The sequence below is a fragment of the Leptinotarsa decemlineata genome, unplaced genomic scaffold (genome assembly GCF_025532065.1).
Source record: "Leptinotarsa decemlineata unplaced genomic scaffold, Ldec_3_MD MMD2_tig00001621_RagTag_RagTag, whole genome shotgun sequence".
NCBI classification, from domain to species: Eukaryota; Metazoa; Arthropoda; class Insecta; order Coleoptera; family Chrysomelidae; genus Leptinotarsa; species Leptinotarsa decemlineata.
The window spans coordinates 1,112,284-1,138,930 of NW_027412566.1; the positions used below are offsets into that span (position 1 = coordinate 1,112,284).

Genomic DNA, 26,647 nt, shown 5'->3' on the forward strand with positions numbered 1-26,647 from the left:
ATATTGTAAAAACTATAAGTACCTCCATCTTTCAATAAAAAATGAATTCGGTCTAAGAGAAAATCCAATTTCATTTAGAGAAAATGCTCTTATTTGAAACAAGATAAAATGTATGTTTAAAACACGATATTGGCAAATTTGAATCGACTTGGAGGATTTTTCAGTTTAAATTAATACACACTTGCAGAGCTCAGCAAATGTAATAATTCATGTGTGAAAAATTACGGCGCATTGTTTTAATTTTCGCAAAATGAAGGCAAAATTAAGAGTTTCCGTCAAAGTTTACCACTTTCTCTTCGCCACTACGTATACAACGCGGTTCTTACTGATATAGCGGAGTTTTATCCGATTATAATACTTACCCATGAAAATATCTTTCAACTGTGCAAGACCCCAGTCTTGTAAAATCTGTTCCATTATGGTAGATACAAAATAATTGGAAAGAAATTGCACTGCCTACAGACACATAAAACACTTCCTCCTCAAAAACGCAACACACCAACATCACTTTCCAACACATACTGGCGCGTACGTGATGCTTACAACGGAATTCCCCGCTTCCCTCTCACTTAAGAGGATCATAGAAAGACCAGAGCACCACAGGTTTTTTCAAACTGAAATGAATGAAATACTCCTTTAAAAGAAACCATGTTCATTCTATACAAAATTCCTGTTATTTTCAGTCGATCATAATATAGTTTTGTATGTAGATTCACGAAAATCTTGTTATAAACGAACTGAGTTATTTTAAGGAATACAGTATTAAATTCAAACAAACAATATGTGTTCAGATCATGTTGATATTGCTCTTCATTTGTAACAGTTTATTTTTCCCTTCAAATAGGTGGTGGATTTTGAGATGATATTATATTTTCTTGATTCAAAATAGTTCATCTTCGCAATAATATAATCGAACGAATGATGTTGTTGAAAGGCTAAGAAATTTAATTTCTTAGTTGAAAAAAGTGTGATTTTCTGGTGGAACATGGCGATGTTGGCATAAAGTAATAGTTTTTCCAATAGAGATAAAACTTTCAAAGCAACCTATGATCTTCTTTTAAAGAAATACTTTTTACTGTGTGCCTTCACATTAGGTCGCGCGGCTGCCGCGCGACTTCCACACTAAAAAGAGACGCGCGGCCCGGCGCTGACATCCAGTTTTGAGTAAAATAACCGTCGTATGAACACGCTCAGGAATTGATCAATGACGTCAACGGCTATCCAGATTCAGTCGAAAGGATCATAACTGTTGATAAATCATGAGTATATGGTTACGACATCGAAACCAAAGTTCTATAGTCCAAATGGAAGAGCCCAGGAGAGCCAAGACCAAAAATAGCCAATTTTGATCAAATTTTAAAGTTTTTCTCACTGTTTTCTTCTATTACCGGTTTCTTCTATTGCCACATGGTCGATTGACCAATAAGGAGTATTATCTTATTGCTTGTTCGTAATTTTTTGGACAAAAACAACACCGTAATCATGCTTCAGCCACCGCATTCATCAGATTTACCACCCTGCGACTTTTTTTCTGTTCCCAAGATTGAAGAGATCCATGAAAGGACGATGTTTTGTGACGATTAAGAAGATAAAAACCGAATCACTGAGATAGCTCAAGGACATACCAATGCGTGCACATCAGAAATGCTGGCAGAAACGCTGGCACGAATTTATTGCATTTCAGGAGGACTACTCTGAAGGAAACAAAATAGAAATGGATGAATATTTTGAGAAAATTTAAAATTCACCTAATTCCCAGAACAGACCTTGTACAGACTAGTATATTTGCACGTTTGATTTCCAAAACCATTGTCACTGGAGAGGAAATTTGGACTCTGTACTTCAAACACTTCAATGAAGTCGTAATATGTTTTTTTTAAAATTTATATCACGTCAGTATACATCAACAGTTCTATGCATGTTTGCTGAGGACACCAATTCGGTTCAAAATGAAAAGAGCGTACAAAAAATTGAAATTAATTGTCCAAAAGTCCTTGATCAAATATCATTATCGCTTCAATGTCATAAAATCTTCAGAAATCAATGAGATCTATATCAATTATTTCGAATGATCCCATCAAATCCTATAGTGAAAATTAAAAAAAATTCTAGTGCGAAAATTTTTGATCGCACCCTCAATGAAAATTCATCATGGAAACAATATATGAAAACATTCCAAAAATTCAGTATCTAATATCAAATGTTCAACAACAAGGAGCCTATAATCAACTTGAATAAACCAAGGATGATACTATCAGATTTGTCATCCTTTCAAACATACAATTCATGTACTTTCATTCATTCAAAATAAGCCCGAAAATTTGAAATCTGACTTTCAATCTGATATTATTGAAAATGAAAACAAATATCGGGAAACATTCGATTCGTTATGAAGATATCAAGTTTTATGAGAAGCTATCAACTGCTGGACAAATTTTGATAAACAAAACTTTCGAATTGATTTGAAAAAAATATATTTACTGCCTTGAAATTGTATATACATTCTTTGATGTACACGTTCATGTTGACAAAGTTGATAGTATTTTTTTAACGTGATTAGACTCTCAAAGTTCATTAAATCAACTTTTTTTTCAGTTCTGATTCATATTTTTGCTTCGTACGTCATTAAATTATCAAGTTTTATGGAAAACTATCAATTTAATCAAACACAAATTCCGGATTAATTTGAAAAAAATTGTTCTGTTTGAACATGTACAGGGTGAGTCAACAAGATTCCCTCGGTCCATTGCTATCAGGGAAAATAATTTCTTGAATTGCTTTCTTTTCTTGCAGTCATATCAATAAAAATTATTTTTTCGCATACTGGGTGATTCAGCCGAGCGTGGCCAATGTTTTTATACATGGAACATCCGGTATATGAATACGTCATTCGATTCCATATTTTTTTACCTCTCTAAGGAATTTTTGTTTTCGAATTTCCATTGCGGCTGAGTTATTCCGGAAAAACCTATTTTGCAGACAATATTTGTTTAATTCATCACCCGCATGTCTTCAGCAATTAAGCGGATTATTTTAGGAATAGTTAGTCAACATCACTTTGATAATTTCTGGAATCTCAAATTTCGAAAACAATATATAGGGTGCTCGGTATAACCGGTCAAGTTTCATTCATTTTCAAACGGACATAATTCAACTTTTTCAAACGAAACACCCTGTATTTTTTCATTTGTATGAAATGTTTAAACATTTCACAACAGACAGAAATTATCATAGTGATGTTGACTAACTGTTCCTAAAAAAAAATCTACTTAAATGCTGTAGACGTGCGGGTGGTGAATTATATAAAAATAGTTATTGTCTGCAAAATAGGTTTTTCTGGAATAACTCAGCAATGCCGCAATGGAAATTAGTAAACAAAAATTCCTTAGAGAACTAAAAAAATATGGAATCGAATGAGGGATTCATATACTGGGTGTTCCATTTGGAAAAACATAACTTTGGTTGCGAGGAAATAATGTTGAGAGATAGTTTTTATGTATATGACTGAAAAAAATTGAACAGGTCGAAAAATAGTTTCCTCTGATACCAATGGACAGAGGAAGTCATGTTGACTCACCCTGTACATCCATCTTTGATATATGTGTTTACGACGATATACCTATGTTAACGACGTTGATAATAACTCCTTTCATTTTAATTAGACTCTCAAAGTAGATTCATTCAATCACCAATTTTTTCAGTTTGAGTTCAGATTCATTTACGTACGTACTTATGTATGTATTTATGTTATAAATTTGAATTTATATTTTTACTACTATAAATACAGTGTGACCCATTTTTAATGGAAACACCCCCCTAAAATTTGAAGTTGTAAACCGATTGTAATAATTTTTTTTAAAGTCAAGTACTGAAAGGTCTACCTTGGGACAAAATTTGAAATGTTTATTAAAGTTTCAGGGCATACTACGATATTTTTTCTTAGTCAAAAATCGGGATTTTTTATTGGCGATTTTTTTATTGAAAAAATCACTACGCCACTGGATTCAGAGTGCCTCTAAACAGGTGTGACCGAAATTTCATGAAAAAATATTCATTATTAACAAAGTTATGACAACTCAAAAATTCTAAAACTCACACAGCTAACAGTTACAAAAAACACCCTATATCAAAAGATATAGTCATGAGAATATTTTTTTTATGATTTGAACAATAAAGTGCCGCCAGATGAAAAAAAAAATAAAAATAGCGTAAATATTTTTAATGAAAGTAACGAAATTACATTCAAGTTTTCACGCAAATTAACTAAAACTAAGACCTTATACTTCAATTTAAATCTTAGTTGCCATGGAAATGATATAATAGTTTGACAGTTGTGAAAGATTTAAGTGTACTATTGTTAACAATATCCACCTTACAGTCCTTGGAACTATTTTGTGTCATGGCTGCAATATAGAGCGTAAGAGAGAAAATTGAAATTGTACGCTTTTCGGGAGATGACGTTAGAAGTGCTAGAGAGGTTTGTAGAGTATTTAATGAGAGACATCCAGATCGTCCTCGTATTAGCTGCGGTAGGGTGAATAAAATAAATGAATATTCAATGAAACTGGTGCAGTATCAAAAATGATGTTAAAAAAGTAATCCTGTACAAAGACGAAACAGGAATGACATGAAAGATCAAATCATTTTAGATTATTTCGGAAATAATCCTAATGCCAGTATAAGGAATGCCACTTTAGATTTGAATATTCCACGATAAACTATTCGGAGATGTCTCAAGGCGAAGAATATTGAACCTTTCGAGCCAAAATTTTTACACACACTTCAAGAAGGCGACGAAGCAAGACGCCTGGAATATTGTTTATGGGCCCAAGCGGAATATTTAAACAATAGAAATTTCCTAAAAAAAATTTATATACCAACGAAGCCACTTTCACTATAAATGGAGTAGTGTCATCACAGAATTGTCGCTATTGGCCAGCGGCTAATCCTAACTGGGTAATAAACTGTAAAAGCCAGTATTCCCAAAAAATCAACGACTGGTGTGGGATATTGAACGAACGAATTATTGGTCCTTTCTTTTTTGAGGAAAACATTAACGCGCAGAGGTTTCTAGAATTTTTAAACACAGAGTTTTGGGATGCTATTCACGAGCTGCCAATCAACGATCAAATTTAATTGTCCAGTTAGATAGGTGTTCAGTTCATTATGCCAGAGCTGTGAGGCAATGGCTTACGAACATTTTCCAAACCGATGGATAGGCCGTGGTAGTCCGTTTTTAGGGTGGCCATCCAGATCTCCAGACCTCACAGTTTTGGACTTTTTTCTCTAGGGACTTGTCACACAAAAGGTTTACAAAAACCGCTCAAGAAATAGAAATGAACTTTGTGCAAGAATTCGACAGGTATGTGCAGATATTAGCCCTCAAGAACTGACGAACGTAATCAGAAACATTCGTAAGCGCTACGACACATGTATCGAAATACGTGGTGGATTAGTAGAGGCTACTAGAATATGGGTTAGAATCAATTGTTGCACTGAATCGAAATTGAACAGAAACAATAATTAGTTATTAGTTACTTTTATTAAATTTTTTTGCTTCATTGTTAGTTGAATTGTGTGAATATAATTCTGTTATTTTCATTAAAAATATTTACCCTATTTGTTTTTTTTTCATCTGGCGGCACTTTATTGTTGAAATCATAAAAAAATATATATATTGTGACTGTTAGCTGTGTGAGTTTTCGAATTTTTGAGTTGTCATAACTTTGTTAATAATGAATATTTTTCCATGAAATTTTGGTCACACCTATTTAGAGGCACTCTGAATCCAGTGGCGTAGTGATTTTGTCAATAAAAAAATCGCTAATAAAAAATCCCGATTTTCGACTAAGAAAAAATATCGTAGTATGCCTTGAAACTTTAATAAACATTTGAAATTTTATCCCAAGGTAGACCTTTTAGTACTTGACATTTGAAAAAAAATTATTAAAAACGATTTACAACTTCAAATTTTATGGGGGTGCTTCCATTAAAAATGAGTCACACTGTATATATGTTTTTGGTGAAAATATAACATTATAATTGTTGATGTGACTTTCTGAATCGGGAATCTGTGGAAGAAAAATAACTTATCAGACCAATTTCATTACGAGTATTTGGAGGTATTTTGTTATGTATCACACATGCACAATGTATTTTTTGTAATGGACCAACTCCTAAATGTGCTTGGTTTGATGTGACAGGCTGAAGGCACTATGCATGGTTCTGGGGGCAATGTCTCGCCGTCTGGGGGCTCCATTACGATTGGGCCCGCTTGTAACCTCAATAGGGGCGGTAACCAAGCCTCATTCCGGTCCACGGTTTCGGACACTGAAGTTGAAACATTGCAGGTAATTTTTGTTGTAGTTTAAATCGTTGTTGTGCTGAATGTTTTATTATACTAACCACTGTTGAATGATTTGAGGATTATAGCGATAATGTTATATGCAAAAAAAACAATTTGTAAATTTTATTTAAAATTTAAAGTTTTTTCTGCTGCATTCAATGATTTTGAAAAAATTCTGCAAGTGAATAGTTTGACCTTGTACCCTACTCCTGAAGTAGAAAGGAAAGTCCTCTTTACCATTTTATACAGTGTGTATCACATCGAGCTTCCATTATAGTTTTTGAAAACTCCACAAGGGTGGAGTTTTAAAACTCATTCGGAAAGTGTGTTATGTTATGAAAATGTAAAAATGTATTTTTTCATCATCGATGAATCATTTGGCCACAATTTTTTAATGATACTAGATGAATATAAATAAAAAAAACAAGTTTTTTTTTTAATTTTTCCAAATAAAACACTGAATTGTCTAATCGAATTGTGATTTTTTTTTTAGAAAATTCCTTTGAAATAATATGAGGTTATATGGATGACTATACAGTGCATTTCTTTTATTTTTTGATCGGGTGTACTCAAAAAATTGAAATTAAGGATGATGAAATTAATGCATGAATACTTTATTTTGAAGTGGAATTGACAGATGAAACTTGCAAGATGGCGCCATCTGAAAAAAAATTAAATAGAAAGGGGGGTTTTGTGACACATCATTTTGAAGCTCCTGACGAATACTTCACAACCCTAGAATATGAAGTCAATATCTTCACCTACTTCAAAATGGCGAAATATTCAATAATTTTCTGAAGACAAACACATTAATATCGATATTTGTAGAAATATTCTTTTTTATGTGCCATATAGCAATTCTAACAACCCGACAAGGTTTGTTAAGTAGCTGATTAACGGAAAAACATATTTTAAACAGATTTTTAAACAGAAAGGTACTACGTCAACAATCTCTAAAATGGTCAATTCTCGTCCATTGGAAAAAAAATTGAAGCGATTTTTATTTACGGTGCGACGCGTAACTTTCACGAGACCAAAAGGATTTTCAATGAATGTTTTCCGAACTCCAAATTCACAACTACCGGTAGTAACAAAAAGCCCCCAGGTCATCCATCCATTCCGGAAGAACAACAAGTGCAAATAATTGGTGAGATGGTAGTAAACCCTGAACAATCTACTTATTCCGTAGCGAATGTTGGTGAGGTGTCTCCTTCTACTGTGTGGAGACTTTTGAAGAGGAATAGGCATCATCCATACGAAATTAAAATGGTACACCAAAAAACTGAAGATGGCCCTGATCAAAGAACAGAATTCTGCGAAATGATGACGGAAACCATTGCAAGGCATCCTATCTATCTCCACAATATTTGTTTCAGTGACGAAGGTACATTTTTTTCAAACGGCAAAGTTCACAGACAAAATTGCCATTATTGGAGTGACACCAACCCTCACGTTTTCCGGGAAACATACCCAATGTCCAGAAAAAATTAAAGTTTGGGCAGGAATCATGAGAAACCATACTGTAGGACTTCTATTTATTGATTAAAATTCAACAGGAGAACTATATTTGAATATGCTGGAAACTACTGTTGAACCTCTCATCAATGAAATCGTCGAAGCGAATCCTAATGGATTCGATATATATCGTAAGCCAACAAGATGGAGCACCACCATATCACTCCAGACAAGTAAGAAATCATTTGCATTCTACTTTTCCCGGTCGTTGGATTGGCCGTCGAGGTCCTACAGAATGGCCAGCCCGCTCGCCAGATTTGACACCTTTGGACTTTTTTTCATGGGGCTATTTGAAGCAAAAGGTGTACGAAACTGAACCTTCTCAAATACTGGACATAGGGCAGAGAATAATAAATATTTGTAGTCACTGTGTTCGAAAATGTTCGGCGTGAAATATCGGATAGGCTGTTTATATGTCAACAAGTTCAAGGCAACTATTTCGAGCATCTTCTGAACTGACCTCAAGCTTATTACCTCATATTATGTAGTTACACGTAAATGTATTCAGGCAATTATTAAAAGTTCCGTCATTTTGTAGTAGTTGAAGATGTTGACATTATATTCTAGGATTTTGAAGCATTTGTCAGGGGCTTCGAGAAGATGTGTCCTTCCTTTCTATTAAATTTTTTTCCCAGATGGCGCCCAGTCGCCTTTTCGAAACTTTCATCTGTGAATTTCAATTCAGAATAAAGTATTCATGCATCAATTTCATTATCTCAAATTTAAATTTTTTGAGTTGACCTGTTCAAAAAATAAAAGGGGGGTGAAAATTAAAGAAATGCACTGAATTGTGGTTCGTAACGAAAAATATATCATTTTTCTCAAGTGGAAAAAAGAAAATTTTTGTAATGACATTTTGTTTGATAACGTCAAAATTGCTATTAAACAGAAGAACATACAAAATGGTAATAGCAGAATAATCTACAGAAGAGTTTACATCGTCAACTAGGTTTATTCGAAGGGAAATCATTCTCAAGTTTTCTATAATTTTATTAGAAAAAAGATTGAAAATCATTTTTGAAACAACGAATTTTTCAGTGTTTCAGTCGAATAATGTTTCAACAATGAAAATATATAATCTTTCGATATTTTTTTGTGAGATGAATAACATTTTCGATAAAATTTTGTCCAAAATTCATTTCGGCTCATAGTATAACTCATTCGAACCGCTAGTTATATACTCATGCAGCTCAAGATTTTTAGAAAGTGCTCTTCACGGAAAAACATAAAAAAGTATTGTGTTTTGAATCACCTCGTATCGAAAACATATTTTGCTAAAATTATCATTTGTTGCTCAGATATTGTTTGCAAATGAAGAAAAAGTCAAGCAATCATCATCAATAATTATATTGTCACCTCTATTATCAAAACATTGGTCCCAACATGCACCAACCAAATTTTGGGTGAAATTCTTGCTGTAACTGTGATGATACAATTGCCTTTCCATATTGATCATGATCAAAATGGTTGAGGCTTTTTGCGGCCAAGGTTTTCAGTGTCACTATTTTCCTTCGAGTTCGAAGGCTGCGGATTTTTGAAATTTCTTCCTGACGTTTCGCTGGCGCTAGTGGCTAGCAATTGAGATCCACACGAATAATGTCAACAGAAAAGAAGAAGCTGTGGAGCTCAAGCCAACATGGAATCCCATTCTGAGAAGTTCAAGACAGCAAACAGCATGACGGCTGCAAATAAAACTCGACAGAAGAAAAGTAGATCTGCAAGCTTATGCAGATGACCTTGTCATCTTGGTAAGGTCCACAGGTAGCTTGCAATGTCTTCCAAAGCACGATGGACGATATTCACAGTTGGTGCCTGAGGGAGCAGATGTCTGTCGACCCCAGCAAAACTGTGAGGAACCAGGAGGAGATAATTGGACGATCTAACGCCACTTTCCCTCAATGATGAGGTCATTTCATTTGGAACGGAGGTGAAATATCTTGGCATTGTCCTTGATAAAAACTCACCTGGAACGCCCACTTGAAAAAAGTTTAACACAAAGCCAGACTGTCTCTATGGACATGTCGAAAGATTTGTGGTGAAACTTGAGGTTTAGGTCCCAAACAAATCCATTGGATTTATGTGATGATTGTCAGACCTATGATCACTTATGGAGCAATGGCCTGGTGGCCGAAGGCTTTACAGAAAACGGCCCAGGCGAAGCTCTCTGGCTTACAGAGACAGGCTTGTCTGGCCATCAGTGGTGTCATCAGTAATACACCGTCAGCGGCCATGGGGATCCTTCTAGATCTACCTCCTTTCCCCATTTTTCTGAAAAGATAAGCTAGATGGACTGCATACAGACTTGTGCACATTGCCAATTGCACAAATCAATTCAATGCAGACTGTTGGTTGAGACTGGAAGTCACAGCATTCTGGAAATGACCTCTGAATTCATGCCTCCAACTGTCAACTACGAACTGCCTTATAAAGTACTGGTTTCTCCGGAAGGAGGAAATATTGAGAGCAGATAGTTGTTGGTTCACAGTTTTTAGTCGCAGATCTAAGACGGAGATATCTAACAGCCTAGCAACCTATGTGTCTGTATTTTAAGCAGAACTTTTCGCTATTGAATTGTGTGCAGAGAGATTAGAAGAATTCAACCTCATACACAAGTCAATCATGATATTCTCGGACAGGCAAGCGGCGTTAGAAACTCTTGGCTCCTACCAAGCAACGTCTACATTGGTAGCAAATTGCCAAAAACGACTTTCTTCAATAACAAGACTTAACAGATTCTCTCTGGTCTGGATTCGTGGCCATATTGGCCTGGAAAGCAATAATGTTGCTGACTCCCTTACAAAGGAGGGTGCTGCAAGTAGCTTCAATGGACCAGAACCTGCCATTGGCATCGCTTTAGGCTTTGCCAAATAAACATTGAACACCTGGATGGCAAGAAGATTTATAGACTTCTGGCAGAATCTTCCAGGTTTGGCTCACTCCAAAGCGTTTATTCACCCTTCGAAGCTTGATACCAAACAGTTGTTGGACTACAGTAGGGATGAAATACAATGTCTAACAGGTCTTCCTACAGGTCACTGTCATTTGAATCATCATATGAAGAGACTCGGACTGTCGGAAGAGAGTATGTGTCGCCTATGTTTGGAAAATGATGAAACAGCAGAGAGCATAGTTTGTGCCTGCTCCGCTGGGAACCGAATCAGGTTTTTAGAATTTGATAGAGCCGTACTCCTACCATCTAACCTGAGTTAATTTGGTGGAGTGTGAAAAGGTGTGAGCCATGATAAACCCTTGCGGGTTGCGGTGGAAGGTCGAATAGACCCACCACTAACTTCAGACCTAACCTAACTCAACACCACACTACCTGAGTCAACATAAATAGGCCTCACGCAGCCGTAATATGCAGTCATCGGAGATATCAACTCAGGGTCTATAAACCTCTGAAGAAGCTAGCCACTCGCGTCATCGAAATGTCAGGGAAACATTCCAAAATCCAACGGCTCTCAAACCCGAGACATTCCAATTGAACTTATTGTCCAAAAATGACCAACAAATTCATCATTTCAGTTTGCAAAATCCCCCAAACAGAGAACTTCGAGTGTTTGGTCCAGCAAGTCCTCTCTGAGTACAGGTTTTCGGTACCACGGTGGACACATTGTCAACACGGTAACCTCTCCGAGTCCGGACGCTTTGAGGTCCTACCTCTTCGAAGGGCTTCTTGGTAAAGACAGATCCACTCTCTGGGATCAAATGCAGTTTTGGGAGGATGCATTCCTAGATGCAGTCTCGCAAGAAAGGGATATGATTGGAATGGATCAGGTGAGTTTGAAGATTTTTTTTCGATACACGAACGACCGTCTTCAATTATTTATTATTTTCGACTTCTGGGGGAAGTTTCACCAGTTATTTTGCTCTTCTTTTTCTCCTTCCATATTGGCTTATCGCTGTTTGTGTATGTGGAACAATTTGGATGAAATTATTACAAAATTTTCATGAAGGCCTTTCAATGCATGATGTGTAATTTAATTTTTCATTTTTTTGATTACTCAGAAAAAAATTTGGGGAGAGTGTAGACTTACAGCCATTAGGCCACATGTAACCCTTTGTACATCCTCCCGAGGAGTTGTCTTCCTAGGTCATCTTCCATCCTGTCCTTCCCAGGAAGGTAAACAGGTCACTGGGAGACATCTCCTTTATATTGGCAGCTGTAGGCCAAGACTCGTCGAACACACACTCTCTTTGGCAACCTTGAGGTGTCTCACAGTGGCCTCCTTGAAGGTTTTGGAAGGCGCAGCGATGTTACTGTCGTTGCACGGCTTCTTCAACCTTCTTGGGATTCCTTCCGTGGAGGTGTACAAGTGAGGGAGCTTTCCTGCAGGGGCAGCCGGTTCCTTTGCTCTTGGACAGCGGTTCCACTTGCTGTTCTTTCGTGGACGCGGACCATGCAAAGAAGGGGACCCGAACTCCTTACGACTTTACAGATTCCATCCAGTACCATTCTGTCATGTAAACACTCCAAACTCATTATTATTATCATTATCACAGTGTTATGCGTTTTTTTCTGTTCTAGGGTCCTCGAGAAATGATGGAACGTTACAAAAGTTTAAGTGATACGGAAAGGAAGAGGTTAGAACACGAAGAGGATAAATTATTGGCGACGCAACTTTACAATCTGACCGCTATTCTCGTCATGTTGAATTGTGGCAAAGAGGAAATAAAAAGAAAAATCAGACGGCTTCTGGGAAAAAGCCACATTGGTTTTATTTATAGTAACGAGGTTAATCTACTGCTTGATCAAATTCACAATTTGGTGAGTTCATTTCTGAACAGCTCTAAAAATATTATATATTTTTGAATTATCAATTGATTTACTATCATAAAATAGGAAAATAATGGAATATTACAATATGGTGGTGTCAAACCATTAAAAATCAAGGTGATAGATATTCGAAAAACATTTTTGAAATATTGAATATATTGAATCTTCGAAATAACATTGTGTGAAACACAACTGACCAACTGAAAACCTTAGAGAAAGTGAATGTTTCTAAATCACTTGCTATCAAAACTCACATTGTGGGGAGGTGAAGTCAATACTTGTTCATCCGTAATATTAACCCATCTTGTGAGTTCCTTCTTATTTTGTCGAATGAAGTAATTTTCTTTGAAGTCATTTCATTACCTGGATAAGATGCAATTTGTGACATAAGTTGGCGGTTTTGCTACATTTCCAATACCAGAATGACAATTCCCGTCATTTTCGAGCTATTCTTTCTCTTCTGGAATGGAATAGTCAGTATGCTTGCCAGAAGTATTATATAACCTCTCAGTTTTCCATTAGTTCGGACTTCCATTGTATATTATATAAAATAATTTGAAATCCCTGAAAGAACTAATAAAAAAAAAGAATTACTTTCATCACTTTCACAATGGAAAAGGAAGTGTAAAACGAAATAATATTCTTAGACGTATTGGTGAAGAGGACCGACACTAAGTGGGAAACGACGACTTCAAACGTCATCAATCGACTGAAAGAGGATCAAGACTATTAGACCGTGCTTTCGGGCTCTGTAATACGAAGGAAGGTCTCGAGAAAGAACTAGACATCCTTAAAAATGATTTTCAACGGAATGGCTACTCCAAAGCAATGGTAGAACAGACTTTGGCTGAAAGACAGAAGGAGCCTCGCAAGGAAGAGAAGCCGTCGCAACTAGTGCTTGCACTTTTCTACATTAGGGGATTATCGGAAAGGCTGAGAAGAATTGGGTCAAGTACAACATTAGAATCTGCTTCAGATCCGGAAACACTATCCGTAGTAACCTCACGAAAATCGGGCCACCAAACGCGGACTGCGATTCCAAGAATTGCATTCACCGGATACCCTGCGAGTGCGAATATCCTATTTAGGTGAAACTAAGAGGCCATTGAATAGCAGAGCATGTTTGGACCCATCAACATAACATCGAGTGGTCCCAAGCTGAGATCCTACACAGGACCATTGGCTTAGGAGGAAATTCAAAGAAGCCGCATACATGTTGTACAATAATGTATTCAGCCAAGCTAGCGTAGAGATTAGCAACATATGGAAACCTATGGAATATTTCAGCGAAAAATGGCCCCAAACGTTCATCTTCCATTGAACCGGTGAAGCGAAAAAAAAAGCGGAGAAAGTGAAAGTACTCGAATGATCCATAAATAGTAATTTCTCAGAGTAATTAGTCCAGTCATCACCCGAAGACGAATGTGGATACTAACAATTGAAACGTTGTTTTATATATTATCAGACAATGGAAGTCCGAACTAATGAAATCCATCATGAAACATTGTCAGTCACCTTAAAACAAACTCAGTGTTTTCCTTGAAGTTTCTGAGGAATGATTGGAATATATTTTTGTTTCCAGAATGGTAACGATATCGATCTGAAACCTTTGGGATCTCGTCTCCTCCACAGGCAAAGTTTCACGGTTCACCATGGAGTTGATTGCACCGGAGAGTTGAGGCAAGTTACTCAGTTGCTGTTTTAGTTGATCAACCCCTGAGGATTTAACATAATGTTTTCCATCTGAAAATATACATTGGTATATCAACTCTGACTATATCAGAAGTTTTCGCTTACAAAGTTCTGGTACAGTCGGATTGCCACGTCACTTGGTTCTAATTGAATCGACCTGTCGAGTTAATTAAAAAAAAATTATGAATATTTTGGTTTCATTCTTTAGATTTATGGAGGTTAGAGACGACGGCCTTGTCCTGAGGTCTGTGACAGGCGTTATAGTGGAAAGATGGTGGTTTGAAAGACTCGTCAATATGACTTACAGTCCGAAAAATAAAGTGTTGTGTCTTTGGAGAAGAAACGGCCAACAGACGCAGCTACATAAATATTACACCAAAAAGGTAAGCTTATTTGAAACAATCTTCCTTTCACAGTCTCAAAAATTTAGTTCGTATTGAAACAGTTGAATCAGCCTACTCATTTTTGTAGCGAATACAAGAAACCAATAACTACGAAAGAAAGCCAGTATTTTATATTTATGTATTCATCCGAACAATAGCAGATTTAAAGGAAAAATCAATGTTTCTCCATGAAAAGTTGATCTTTCCAGACTACGAAAGAAACTGGAATTAGGTGGTGGGCTCTGTGGTATGATTTTGAATAGCAAGTCTAGTTTGACCAACATATTTGTTATTTATATGTTTCATTGTGAAAATAACACCATTGGAAAGGCACAAACTCTTTGATAGTTGTGGAACATGAGTCCTCATTGATATTGATTACCAAAAGAGACCTATAAATAAGGAGAATTTAGCTTCAAAAACAAAATTATTGAATATTGTTCAACCTCGAAAGTTTTAGGGCTGTACATAATGAAATTTTTTCTCCTACTGAGATACTACACTTAGAAATACTATCTAGGGTTATTAATTAATTATTAATTAATACTGAAAAAGCATATGCTGGTTGAGAGAAAAATAGATTTCAATTGATATGTTACTGATTTCTTCAATGACTCTCATTAATTTGAATTTTTGTTTGAATGTTTTTAACAAGTTTCTTGATAGATGTTGCAAATTCGGACATCCATCATCTTAAAAGGTGTGAACAGATTTGAAATCTATGGGAAGAAAAAGAAGAATGATATATTACAAATATTAAAAATATACTGAAAAAAAAACTACGGCCGAAATATTCGGTCCCAGTTAATTGAAAAAAAAGGATGATATCGAAGAAATCAGAAAAAATAAATTATGAAATGCAAATAAAATTACAATTGAGTTAATAATGAGTCAAATTTCAATAATATTGAAAAAATGTACAAAAAAATTATGGAAAACTATAAAAATGGTAAATGAGAAATAACCAGTACTTCATATAAATTCTTCTAGATAAAGTATATGCTCATGGAATTCATGAAGCTGCATTCGAATGGGTTCAATTATTCATTACCAATGAAGAAACATTTGTCACTAAAACATCAAGAGTCAATTCATGTATAATACAAAAAAATCTGAGTTCCGCAGGGATCTGTTTTTGGACCGATATTGTTTCTGCTCTATACCAATGATTGCAGAGAGTCTTACCTTCATAAAGTATGCTGATGATACATCGATAATTATCAGTGAAAAAACTGATGAAAAATTATTTGAGTTATGAAAATTTGTGTAATATATATCTACATGGGGTAACATAATAGTATATTATGCAAAGATCACGTAATGATGGTTATTAAGACACGAGCATTAACCGGGATACGAAACGAGCCGAAGGCGAGTTTTGTATGGTATATGCGAGTGTATTAATAACCATTACATGAGAGTTGCATACGCTATTTTTTCTAAACCCGATAAATAATGAAAAACTATAAATATTATATTTGTATTGAACACATTTACAGTAATTAACTCATATTTAAAAAAAAAAACACAAACTTAATGGTATTATCATGGATATATGAAAACTATAAAGATTCTAATTATATTTATATTGAATATAACAACTGTAATTATTCTCATCTTTAAAAAATATTGGAGTCGATGGTATTCCTTCTATATCGCTGTTTTCAGACATTTTGATAATATAGGTAGGTAATATGAAAACTGATTTTGACAAATAAAGCAATTAGTTACTTAGGTTAGAATCTAGTACAAACAAAGGAACAGGATTCTTGATTGAAAAATTATGGGTTTCTATTGGTTGATAATCTGTGTCGTTATGAAAAATCTGTATCATAATGGATATCATTATGAAACGGATTATGATCATATAAGTGTATTGTTAGAGTACGGGTGTAGAAAAACTCTTTGTATTTCTAAAACGCATTTGATACGGTTTCATAATAGCCGGGAAATATATAGTGAATTTGAAATTAAAATGAACCCAGTCTTACTGGAATACCATCTCCATACCTAGTTTTTTGAAAGTTTGCCATGTATAAAACAACTCATACACTACAGAACCTTTTAGGAAACTCCAAGGACAAAGTCGAGAATTCGGAAAAGTCTGGAATTTATGAAATTAAGTGTGACTAAAAGATCTAATGAAATATATAACAATTAGCATACCTAAATTATGGAAGACCAGAAAAATCATCAGTCGTTCATCATGTTTTGCAACAAAACCATTTCATAGACTTTAGTTCATTAGGATAAGTTAGACATTTTACCAACTACAGGCATGCATAAAGGATGCCTATTAGAGCTCAGAAATTAGTGAACATAATAATATTATGAATAACGATGGTGGACCAATACTTATATATACTATAAAGCTTGTTGAAATAATATTTTCAGTTATCAGATTTAGTTGACTGGTAGATGAGGTAATTGAAACACGTGACAAGTTGTTGAAAATAACGGTTTGGTGTTGAGATAAAACTCCAGTAATATTCATTGAAAATATACAGTGTATTTCTTCAGTGTCGCCAATGGGTGCCATCTGGAAAATAAACAAATAGAAAGGGTGGTCTTGTGACACATCATTTTGAAGCTCCTGTCGAATACTTCAAAACCCCAGAATATGAAGTCAATATCTTTACCTAGAACGGAATAGCGGAACTTTTAATAATTGCCTGAATATATTGACATTTAACTACATAATATGAGATGATAAGCTTGAGGTCAGTTCAGAAGATGCTCGAAATAATTGCCTTGAACTTCTTGATATATGAACAGCCTATCCGATTTCACGCCGAACATTTTCGAACACAGTAACGTCAATATCTCTACAAATATTCATTATTCTCTGCCGGATATCCAATAACGAAGCAGGTTCAGTTTCGTACACCTTTTTCTTCAAATAGCCACCTGAAAAAAGTCCAACGGTGTCAAATCTACCGAGCGGGCTGGCCATTATGTAGGACCTCGACGGCCAATCCAACGACCGGAAAAAGTAGGATCCAAATAGTTTCTTACTTGTCTGGAGTAATATGTTGGTGCTCCATCTTGTTGGAATAAGATGTCTATATCGAATTCATTAGAATTCACATCGACGATTTCAGTGATGAGAGGGTCAACAGTAGTTTTCGCCATATTCAAATATAGTTCCCCTGTTGAATTTTGATCAATAAATAGAGGTCCTACAATATGATTTCCCAATATTCCTGTTGAAACATTAATTTTTTCTAGATATTGGGTATGTGTTTTCTGGAAGACGTGAGGGTTGGTGTCACTTCAATATCGGCAATATTGCCGTTTAAAAAAATGTAGATTCGTCACTAAATTGTTGATTGTTAATTGGTGCTCTATTCTAATTTTGTATGACCTGGTGGCTTTTTGATATGTGTACTACCGGTAGTTGTGAATTTAGATACAAGTTCTCTCAAATATTTTTTACAGATAAGTTGTTGGAATTGGCAAATAAAAAGAATTTTTTCTAGAAATATCAATATTAATGTGTTTGTCTTCAGGAAATTATTAAATGTTCCGCCATTTTGTAGTAGATGAAGATATTGACTTCATATTCTAGAGTTGTGAAGTATTCGTCAGGAGCTTCAAAATGATGTTTCATAAGACCCCCTTTCCATTTAATTTTTCTCCCAGATGGCTCCCAGTCGCCATCTTGAAAGTTTCATCTGTCAATTTGCATTAATTTCATTATCCCAAATTCCAATTCTTTGAGTTGACCTGTTTAAAAATGAAATGGGAGGGACGTTAAAGAAATGTATAACAAAGTATCCATTGAAATGAGAAATTGACGCCTATAACGATTGAGTGTGCTCGAAAACTGTTTTTAATAGGCAATATTGTATATTTGTTGAATTAATATTTCTCACTCTAAACTGGTGATAGCTCTTTTATTGTTTTGCATATCAATTCCTAATTCATATTTAGGTTATATCTGTCTGTTTAAAATCTGTTTTTCCGTTAATATGGTGACTGTTTGTTTGTTGCCTGTATATCCTGGGAATGAATAAATAATTATTATCAATACTGGGATTTCAATGGTTTGAATTCATTCATACTGCTTCTTCTAGTGCAAACAACTGTACTATTGCATAAAGGAGGCCATGGAACGTGGAGGAGTGTCTGGTACGGCGCCAGAATTGGGAGGGGAGTTTCCAGTTCAAGACATGAGTACGGGAGAAGGAGGCCTGTTACAGGTCTGCATGGAGGGAGTCGGTTTGCTCTTCGCCAACAGCAAGGTAGCAATTTGTTTTGATATCAACTTTCGGATATTTAGAACATTCGTAGGGAAACGTGACATTAGAATTTTGGTGCACATTGATGTAAATATTGTTCCTGAGGAAATGTTGAGAGTTTTGAAGTATTACGAAATGACAGTTGGGTGTCAATAGATCCACCATTTGACGAAAGAAGTGGAGTTCATGACTATAATAGTTTTTTCGTGAATATTCATTCAGATGTTTTCTGAAATATCATGATTGACCTCTTTGCCAATATTCAGAGATAATGAAACAAACTATATTACTTTTTGGGCTATTTTGGCTAATCTTGACTTCAACCAAGTCAATTCAATTTTCCAACTTCCTCGAATGAAATAGATCAGGCCATCGAAAACTTTAGTTTTCAATACTTAATTTTTTCCATCGTCTTCTCGATATAATAAAATAGTCATCGAATTAGAAAAATATATTGAGCACATCTCAGCTGAATCAATGATAATAATAATTTTAATGATCCCAAGGAACATACATGTTTATAGAGGGAATGAAAGAGAATAACAAATATTATGAAACAATAATAATAATGATGAATTGATTAATACTCACTAGATCCAGGTGAAGTTCAAAAGTTTTCATGTTCATGGAATTATTCATTATCTTCGACAGTAACAGTTTTTTGATACTCATATCAGCGTATCAATGTCCAGTAACTTCTGAGGCTTGAATAACTCTTCAGATCGTCCAATATCTGTCTTTTCAATTTTTAGAGCTGTCAAAAGTCGTTTCTAAAATCCCTCAGAACTATCTCATCTCAGTTGTCCCTCTTTTTGAGTCTTAGGTTCTTACACGAAAAATACTCTTATAAACATGAAACTTTTCGTCAAATTGCAAATAATTTTGAGATAGGGAAATACTAAGTGAATCTGAAATGTTCTATCAAGTGAGGGAATTCACATGATTTTTGTCTGAGAGACGCTCAACCAGCTCAAATATTTCAATTGGCGGAATAGTGGGACATAAATTTTGGACATCCAAAGATATTGGTTTAGCGTTATCAGGAATAATTACGTTATAAATAGTATTCCCGAATTCATAGGTATAATTTTTACTAAATCGCGGCTTGAGATTTGTATGGGTTGGAATTGGGTTTATCCGCATTCCTGAGACTGATGTCGTTACAAAATACACCACAGATCCAATTTTGAACTTGGTTTTATGTAATTGGATAAGAAAGTACAGTTTGGTTGGTTGTGAATTCATGAACACTGCCCTGCATTTATCACTTCCATTCATAACCAGCTCTATTATCGTGATATTTCCTTTGACCTCTTTCTGGTATAGATCTGTAGGATGATTCTTCAGAATATCGTAGTTTCCCGAATTGAGGAAATCTAGAGTTTTGCCTACGTAGTTGTTTTTACTTAACGCAATGACTGTTCGACCTTTATCTGCTCTCGTGAAAATAGCTTTTTGTTTCAATCATTTTGCAGTTTTTTTCCGCTATCTGACTCAATTTGATCCGACTTGAACTTTCAAAAAAGTTATATTCGATGAAAGAAAACTCACGAAAATCATGAATTGAAATGCTTCAATTCGTCAATTTGGTGGAATTTCGTTACCAACGATTGACAGTCATAAGTTTTCTCGCTGTAAACTTTTTCAAAACAGCTCATTTTGTTAAAAAATCACTGCGTCACATTTTCATTTCAACTATAAGTGTGAATCAGAAAAAATTGACAAGACCGTTCAAATCGAAATAATGAAACCCTGGAATCAATTTGTTGTATTATACTCAATGTGCACCAAACTAAGAGATTACTCGTTGAAATTTTCGATTCCGAATTGAAGATTAAAATGATTATTTCCACAAACGAAAAGTATTTTAATCTTCATCAGAATATTATTATTATCATTTCTTGATTGTTCCGTGTCGTTGGGTGCGCTGTTGTGCATTTGTTTTGCAAGGACCACTCAAAACCTTCCTATTTGCTCTCGCCACTAGCTCGGTTGCTATATTTGTTTCTGCATATGTATATATTTTACTTTTTTTATCGTTACATTCATCTGTGGATTCGTCGTGAAACATGCGTGAAATATAATTTCGTTCATTTGTGCCTTTACTATATGTTGAAGTATGCCGTTATTGATTTCGAATTTTTTTATATTTTTCTCAGCCGTTAAAACATTTCTAGGAGGCAGTAGGTCTTCAAGAAAATATTGTTTCCTAAATTTCGAGTAGGTATAGTTGGATTTTCATCTCACCCACTATTCACCTTTACCACCATTTTTTTGTAGAGCTTTACTTTTTTCTCAACATATTTGTTTCTATTTGAAAGTGGTTGATAATGTTTCATGGCAAATTTTACTGGTTCAGACTTCCATAGTCTTATAAGATTCTATTATGATTCGAAATTTATGGGAGAACAAATAAAATTAAAATGAATAGCTAAAATATCAATTATATTGAACAATAAAACGTGAATTGCAAATACATTGAAACGAATGAAATAATCAAGATAGAAGATAGAAATGACCAGAGTAAAAAGTAAAAAAAAGAAAAAAAAAGCAATCCAAGTTACTTCACGACGTTTTGATTATATGTCTTCAGGTGATGACTGGACTATTTCTACGTGAAACGACTATTTATGCGTCATTCAAACGCTCTCATCTATCCCCTCTTCCCTCTCTCTGCTCCAGCGGTTTAGCAGGAGTTGGCCGGTTTTTTTCCCACTTGATTACAGGTTTCTATATGTTGCGTATCTCCACGCTAGCTTGGCCTAATGCTTTGTTGGACAATATATACGCAGCTTCTTTGAACTTCCTCGTGAACCAGTGTCTCTCCCTGCAGATAATCCCAGCTTGGGACCACTTCATGTTATGTTGATGAGTCCAAACATGATCTGCTATTACCGATTTGCTGGTTTCTTCACGCTGTGTATTTTTCTTGTGGTCGGCAATGCAGACTTTCGATGGCCTCTTAGTTTCACCAATATAGCATTTTCCGCGTTTGTTGGCTTGGTTTTGATGAGGCTGTTACGGCTGGTGTTTCCGAAACTGAAGCAGATTCTGATGTTGAATTTGGACCCAATTATTCTTACCATTTTTTGACAAGCACTGGTTGTGATTGCTTCTCTTCCTTACGAGGCTCTTTCTGCCTACTAGTCGAAGTTTGTTCCACCATCACTTTGGGGTAACCATTCTGTTGAAAATCTTATGTGATGATGCCTAATTCTTTCTCGAGACCTTGCTTCCTATGATTGAGCCTGGAAGAACTATCCACTAGTCTTGCAGGGTTTTTGGTATACAGATGTTTCCTGCTTAGTATCGGTCCTTTCGCTAAATGGTTAACTCCCACTAAATCGGTGAAGTGAAGAGAGGGGATAGGTGAAAGCGCTCAAAAGACCTATAAATAGTCATCTCTCTGAGAAATAGTCCAGGATGGCCGATCAAGTCAAACAGGCCATCATTGACCACCGAAACGATAGGTGGGAGGAGCTCTGGGAATCCCTTGAGCCTGGAGATGACGAGCTTTGGCGAGTCACCCGCAGACTCAAAGGGAAGAAGACTGCGCACATCCACGGAGAGCGTGGAGTGTGCTACTCCCCCGCTGACAAAGCCTTTGCCGACACGATAGAACGTCAGATTCAACTTAACATTGACGACAATGACGACATCGACCGCAATATGCTGTTGGGAGATCGGGTTCACCGTATACCCAGGGAAGATGACGACGACGTCCATCTTCTGTAGAAGAACGGAAGGGTTACATCAGGACCGCAAAAGCCAAGAAAGCTCCGGGGGCCGATTCAATAACCAACAAGTTATTGGAGAGGCTCCCGGACAATTGCGTTGAGAACCTCCTGAACTTAATAAACAGTTCGTTGGCCCTCAGATGCTTCCCCAGAAGGTGGAAGCATGCGATCGTCGTCATGATTCCAAAACAGGGTCAGAACCTGTTGTTTCCACATAACTATCGACCGATCAGTCTGCTCTCGTCGGTGGCTAAGCTGGCTGCAAAGACTTAACGAAGAAGTTGAAGATCGAAATGTTCTGCCTGACGAACAATTAGGCTTCAGGAGAGAATACTCCACTGAGCTACAGGCACTGAGACTGATCGAACATACCATGGCAGAACTAAATCAAAATCGTAAAGTTTATGTCGTGCTTTTAGACATATCGAAGGCCTTCGACCGCGTATGGTACGAAGGTCTTCTGCACAAGCTAGTTGCGTTCGACCTGCCTCAGGGTCTGATCCGGTGGATTGGACCTTTCCTGAAAGACATAACATTTCAGGGTATAGTAGAGGGCTCTCTGTCTGACAATAGAGAAACCCTCGCTGGAGTGCCGTAGGGGGCTGTGCTCTCTCCCACGCTGCAGCGAGGTCCAAGGTCCGAGCATGTGAAGATATCTCTATACGCCGATGACACGGTTCTCCTCTCATCTTCCATGGATCGGGAACTCGGGATCGTCCACATGCAACGTGCATTGGACGATCTCGAGCGCTGGTACCTCGAATGGAAGATCCAGTTGAACCAGAGTCAGGAGATAACCATGGGAAGAACGATATTTTCTCCGGCCAGAAAAGTGAGAATCTTTGGAAGGGATATTGATTGGCAAGTGTGGGTAAAGTACCTCGGTCTTCTGATAGACCGTAGGCTCACCTGGAACCGTGAAGGCAAAGATCGAGGGTTGAATCAAAAGTCTCTACCCTTCGATCAAAAGACGTTCTAAACTGAGCCTTATGATCTACAACACGATGTTCAAGCTTGTCATCATGTATGCTTGAGGCGTCTGGGGACAAGAGGCTCCGTCTGATATCTCCATTCTGGAGACATTGCAAAACAAGGATGATTGTGAATGCTCCTTGGTTCGTGCGGAATGAAGCCATCTGCAGAGATTTGAAGCTACCTTCCATTCGGCAGTCCATTCAGTCGAGGAATCAGTGAGTTTTTGATTGCGCAAAAACTCATGAAAATCCGTTAGTATGAGAAGCTATGGATTATGCTGTAGACGACCCCTCTCGATATAGAAGGACCCGACACTCTTTCGAATGAGGCCCCTATGTCCTTCGTTAAAAGAACAATCTTATCATCCATCTCACCCCAGCCAGGTAGGGGTTCACCGTGAAGAGCGGCACTGATGTCTGAGGATATTCATGTCACCATCCCATCATCAGTCATGACCCATTTGTCCCTCTGACAAACACCATTCTAAAGAGTAAGGGAGCCAGTCTTCAACCTGTACGAAACCAAGATGGCTGTCGGTAATAGTCCAGTCATAACCGGAAGGCGATTGTGGATACAATCGAAACGTCGTGAAGTAACTCGGTTTGAAATCTTTTTTTTGAGTTTATGTTTATTTCTTTTTTTTTATTTGTTATTTTTTTTCTACTTGGTGGTTATTTTATTCTTTCATCTTTTTTGTCTTATTTTGTTTTTAGTTCACGTTTTATTGCTTGATTTTAATAGATATTTCAGCTATTCACCCTCGAGAAGAGGTTGCATCCACCCCTAAGGTACAAGCAATCCCCAGTAAGGATGAACTTTGGAATTGAGAATGAGTGGAACCTAAATTCAAATTTTTATTCAAATCGGTACACGAAAATAAATATTTGGAAATACAATTTTGAAACATTCATCTCTCCCACCTTACTACACAGTAGGATCTGTTAAATACCTGCCAAAAAACAACTACTTTCCCGACAAATACCACGCTGGATATTGAATCATATCCGACAGACATTTATGCAAGATACCTTATAGAGGTTAGTCTGGTATTTTTTTTTAGAAGAAAAAGAGGATACCCACCTCCCCCATCATTTTAATATATTATTTTATTTGAAGTTCGACTTGCATTCATACAAATTCATCATTCATGATCATATTTTCGGATTCTTCCTTTATCATTTTCACCAAAGCTGCGTTTTGAATTGCCATGTATTTACCTGAAGCATACATGATGACAGGCTTGAACATCGTGTTGTAGATCGTAAGGCTCAGTTTAGAACGTCTGTTGATCAGAGGGTATAGACTTTTGATTCGACCCTCGATCTTTGCCTTCACGGCAAAGACCGAGGTAGGTAGGTAGGTCTGAAGTGAGTGGGTCTATTCGACCTTCTACCGCAACCCATGAAGGTTCATTGTGGCTCACACCTATTCACACTCGGCCAAATAAACCCAGCCTCTTAACGAAGCCGATTAGTTTGTATGGTGTCTGCCGAACTCAAAGAACCTGATTCGGTCCCCAGCGGGGCAGGCACAAAGTATATGCTTTGCAGTTTCATCATTTTCCAGACAGAGGCATCACACACTGTCTTCCGACAATCCAAGTCTCTGCATATGATGATTCAAATGACAGTGACCTGTAAGAAGGCCTGTTAGACAACAACTGTTTGGAATCAAGCTTCGAAGGGTGAATAAACTCCTTGGAGTGAGCCAATCCTGGAAGATTCTGCCAGAAGTCCATAACTCTTCTTGCCATCCAGGTGTTGAGTGTTTGTTTGGCAAAGCCCAAAGCGATGCAAATGACAGGTTCTGGTCAAATGTAGCCGCTTGCAGCACCCTTCTTCGCAAGAGAGTCAGCAGCTTCATTGCCTTCCAGGCCAGTATGGCCAGGAATCCATATCAGAGTCAATCTGTTTAGTCTTCCTATCGAGGAGAGTCTTTTTTGGCAGTTTGCAACCAATTTACACGTTGCTCGGTGGGAGCCAAGAGCTTCCACCGCCGCTTGACTGTCCGAGAATATTTTTATTGATTTGTGAGTGTGGTTGGATTCATCCAATCTCTCCGCACACAATTCAATAGCGTAGATTTCCGCTTGAAATACAGTCGCATAAGTTCCTAGGTAGGTAGATAACTCTGTCCTGGTTCTGCGACTGAAAACACCTGCACGAGAACCGGAAGGTGTTTTTGATCCACCTGTGAACCAACAACTATCTGCTCTTAATATTTCCTCCTTCCGCAGGATCCACTCCTCTCTACTCGGGAATAGTACTTTATGAGGCAGTGTGGCAATGTGCACAAGTCTGTATGCAGTCTATCTAGCCTCTCTTTCCAGAAAAATGTAGAGAGGAGGTAGATCTAGAAGGATCTCCATGACCGCTGATGGTGTGGTACTGATGGCACCACTGATAGCCAGACAAGCCTGTCTCTGTAAGCCAGAGAGCTTCGCTTGGGCCGTTTTCTGTAAAGCCTTCGGCCGCCAAGTAATTGCACCATACGTGATCATTGGTCTGACAATCATTACATACATCCAATGGATTTGTTTGGGACCTAAACCCCAAGTTTTACCACGAATCCTTCTACATGTCCATAGAGACAGTCTGGCTTTGTGTAAAAATTTTTCCAAGTGAGCGTTCCAGGTGAGTCTTCCATCAAGGACAATGCCAAGATATTTCACCTCCGTTCCAAATGGAATGACCACACCATTGAGGAAAAGTGGCATTAGATCGTCCAATTTCCTTTTCTTGGTGAAGGGGATTAACACAGTTTTGCTGGGGTTGACAGACTGCTCCCTCAGGCATCAACCGTGAACAACGTCCACCGCGCTTTGGAGGATATTAAAAGCTACTCTTTCCGACATGGACCTTGCCAGGATGACAAGGTCATCTGCATAAGCTTGCAGATCAACTTTTCTTTTGTCGAGGGCATCAAGCAGACTATCCACCAGGAGCGACCACAGAAGAGGGGATAGTACCCTCCCATTAAAC

The 26,647-nt window shown here is 37.0% G+C and overlaps 1 protein-coding gene across 1 annotated transcript in view; it reads left to right on the forward strand.

The window, feature by feature from the left end:
* Rab3-GEF (Rab3 GDP-GTP exchange factor) overlaps window positions 1-26,647 on the forward strand; it is a 98,396-nt gene that overhangs the window by 59,469 nt on the left and 12,280 nt on the right. The window contains 6 exon segments of the mRNA XM_074176152.1: window positions 6,204-6,350; window positions 11,387-11,638; window positions 12,390-12,629; window positions 14,221-14,318; window positions 14,539-14,713; window positions 18,790-18,957. Of these exon segments, the coding sequence (XP_074032253.1) occupies window positions 6,204-6,350; window positions 11,387-11,638; window positions 12,390-12,629; window positions 14,221-14,318; window positions 14,539-14,713; window positions 18,790-18,957 (1,080 nt within the window).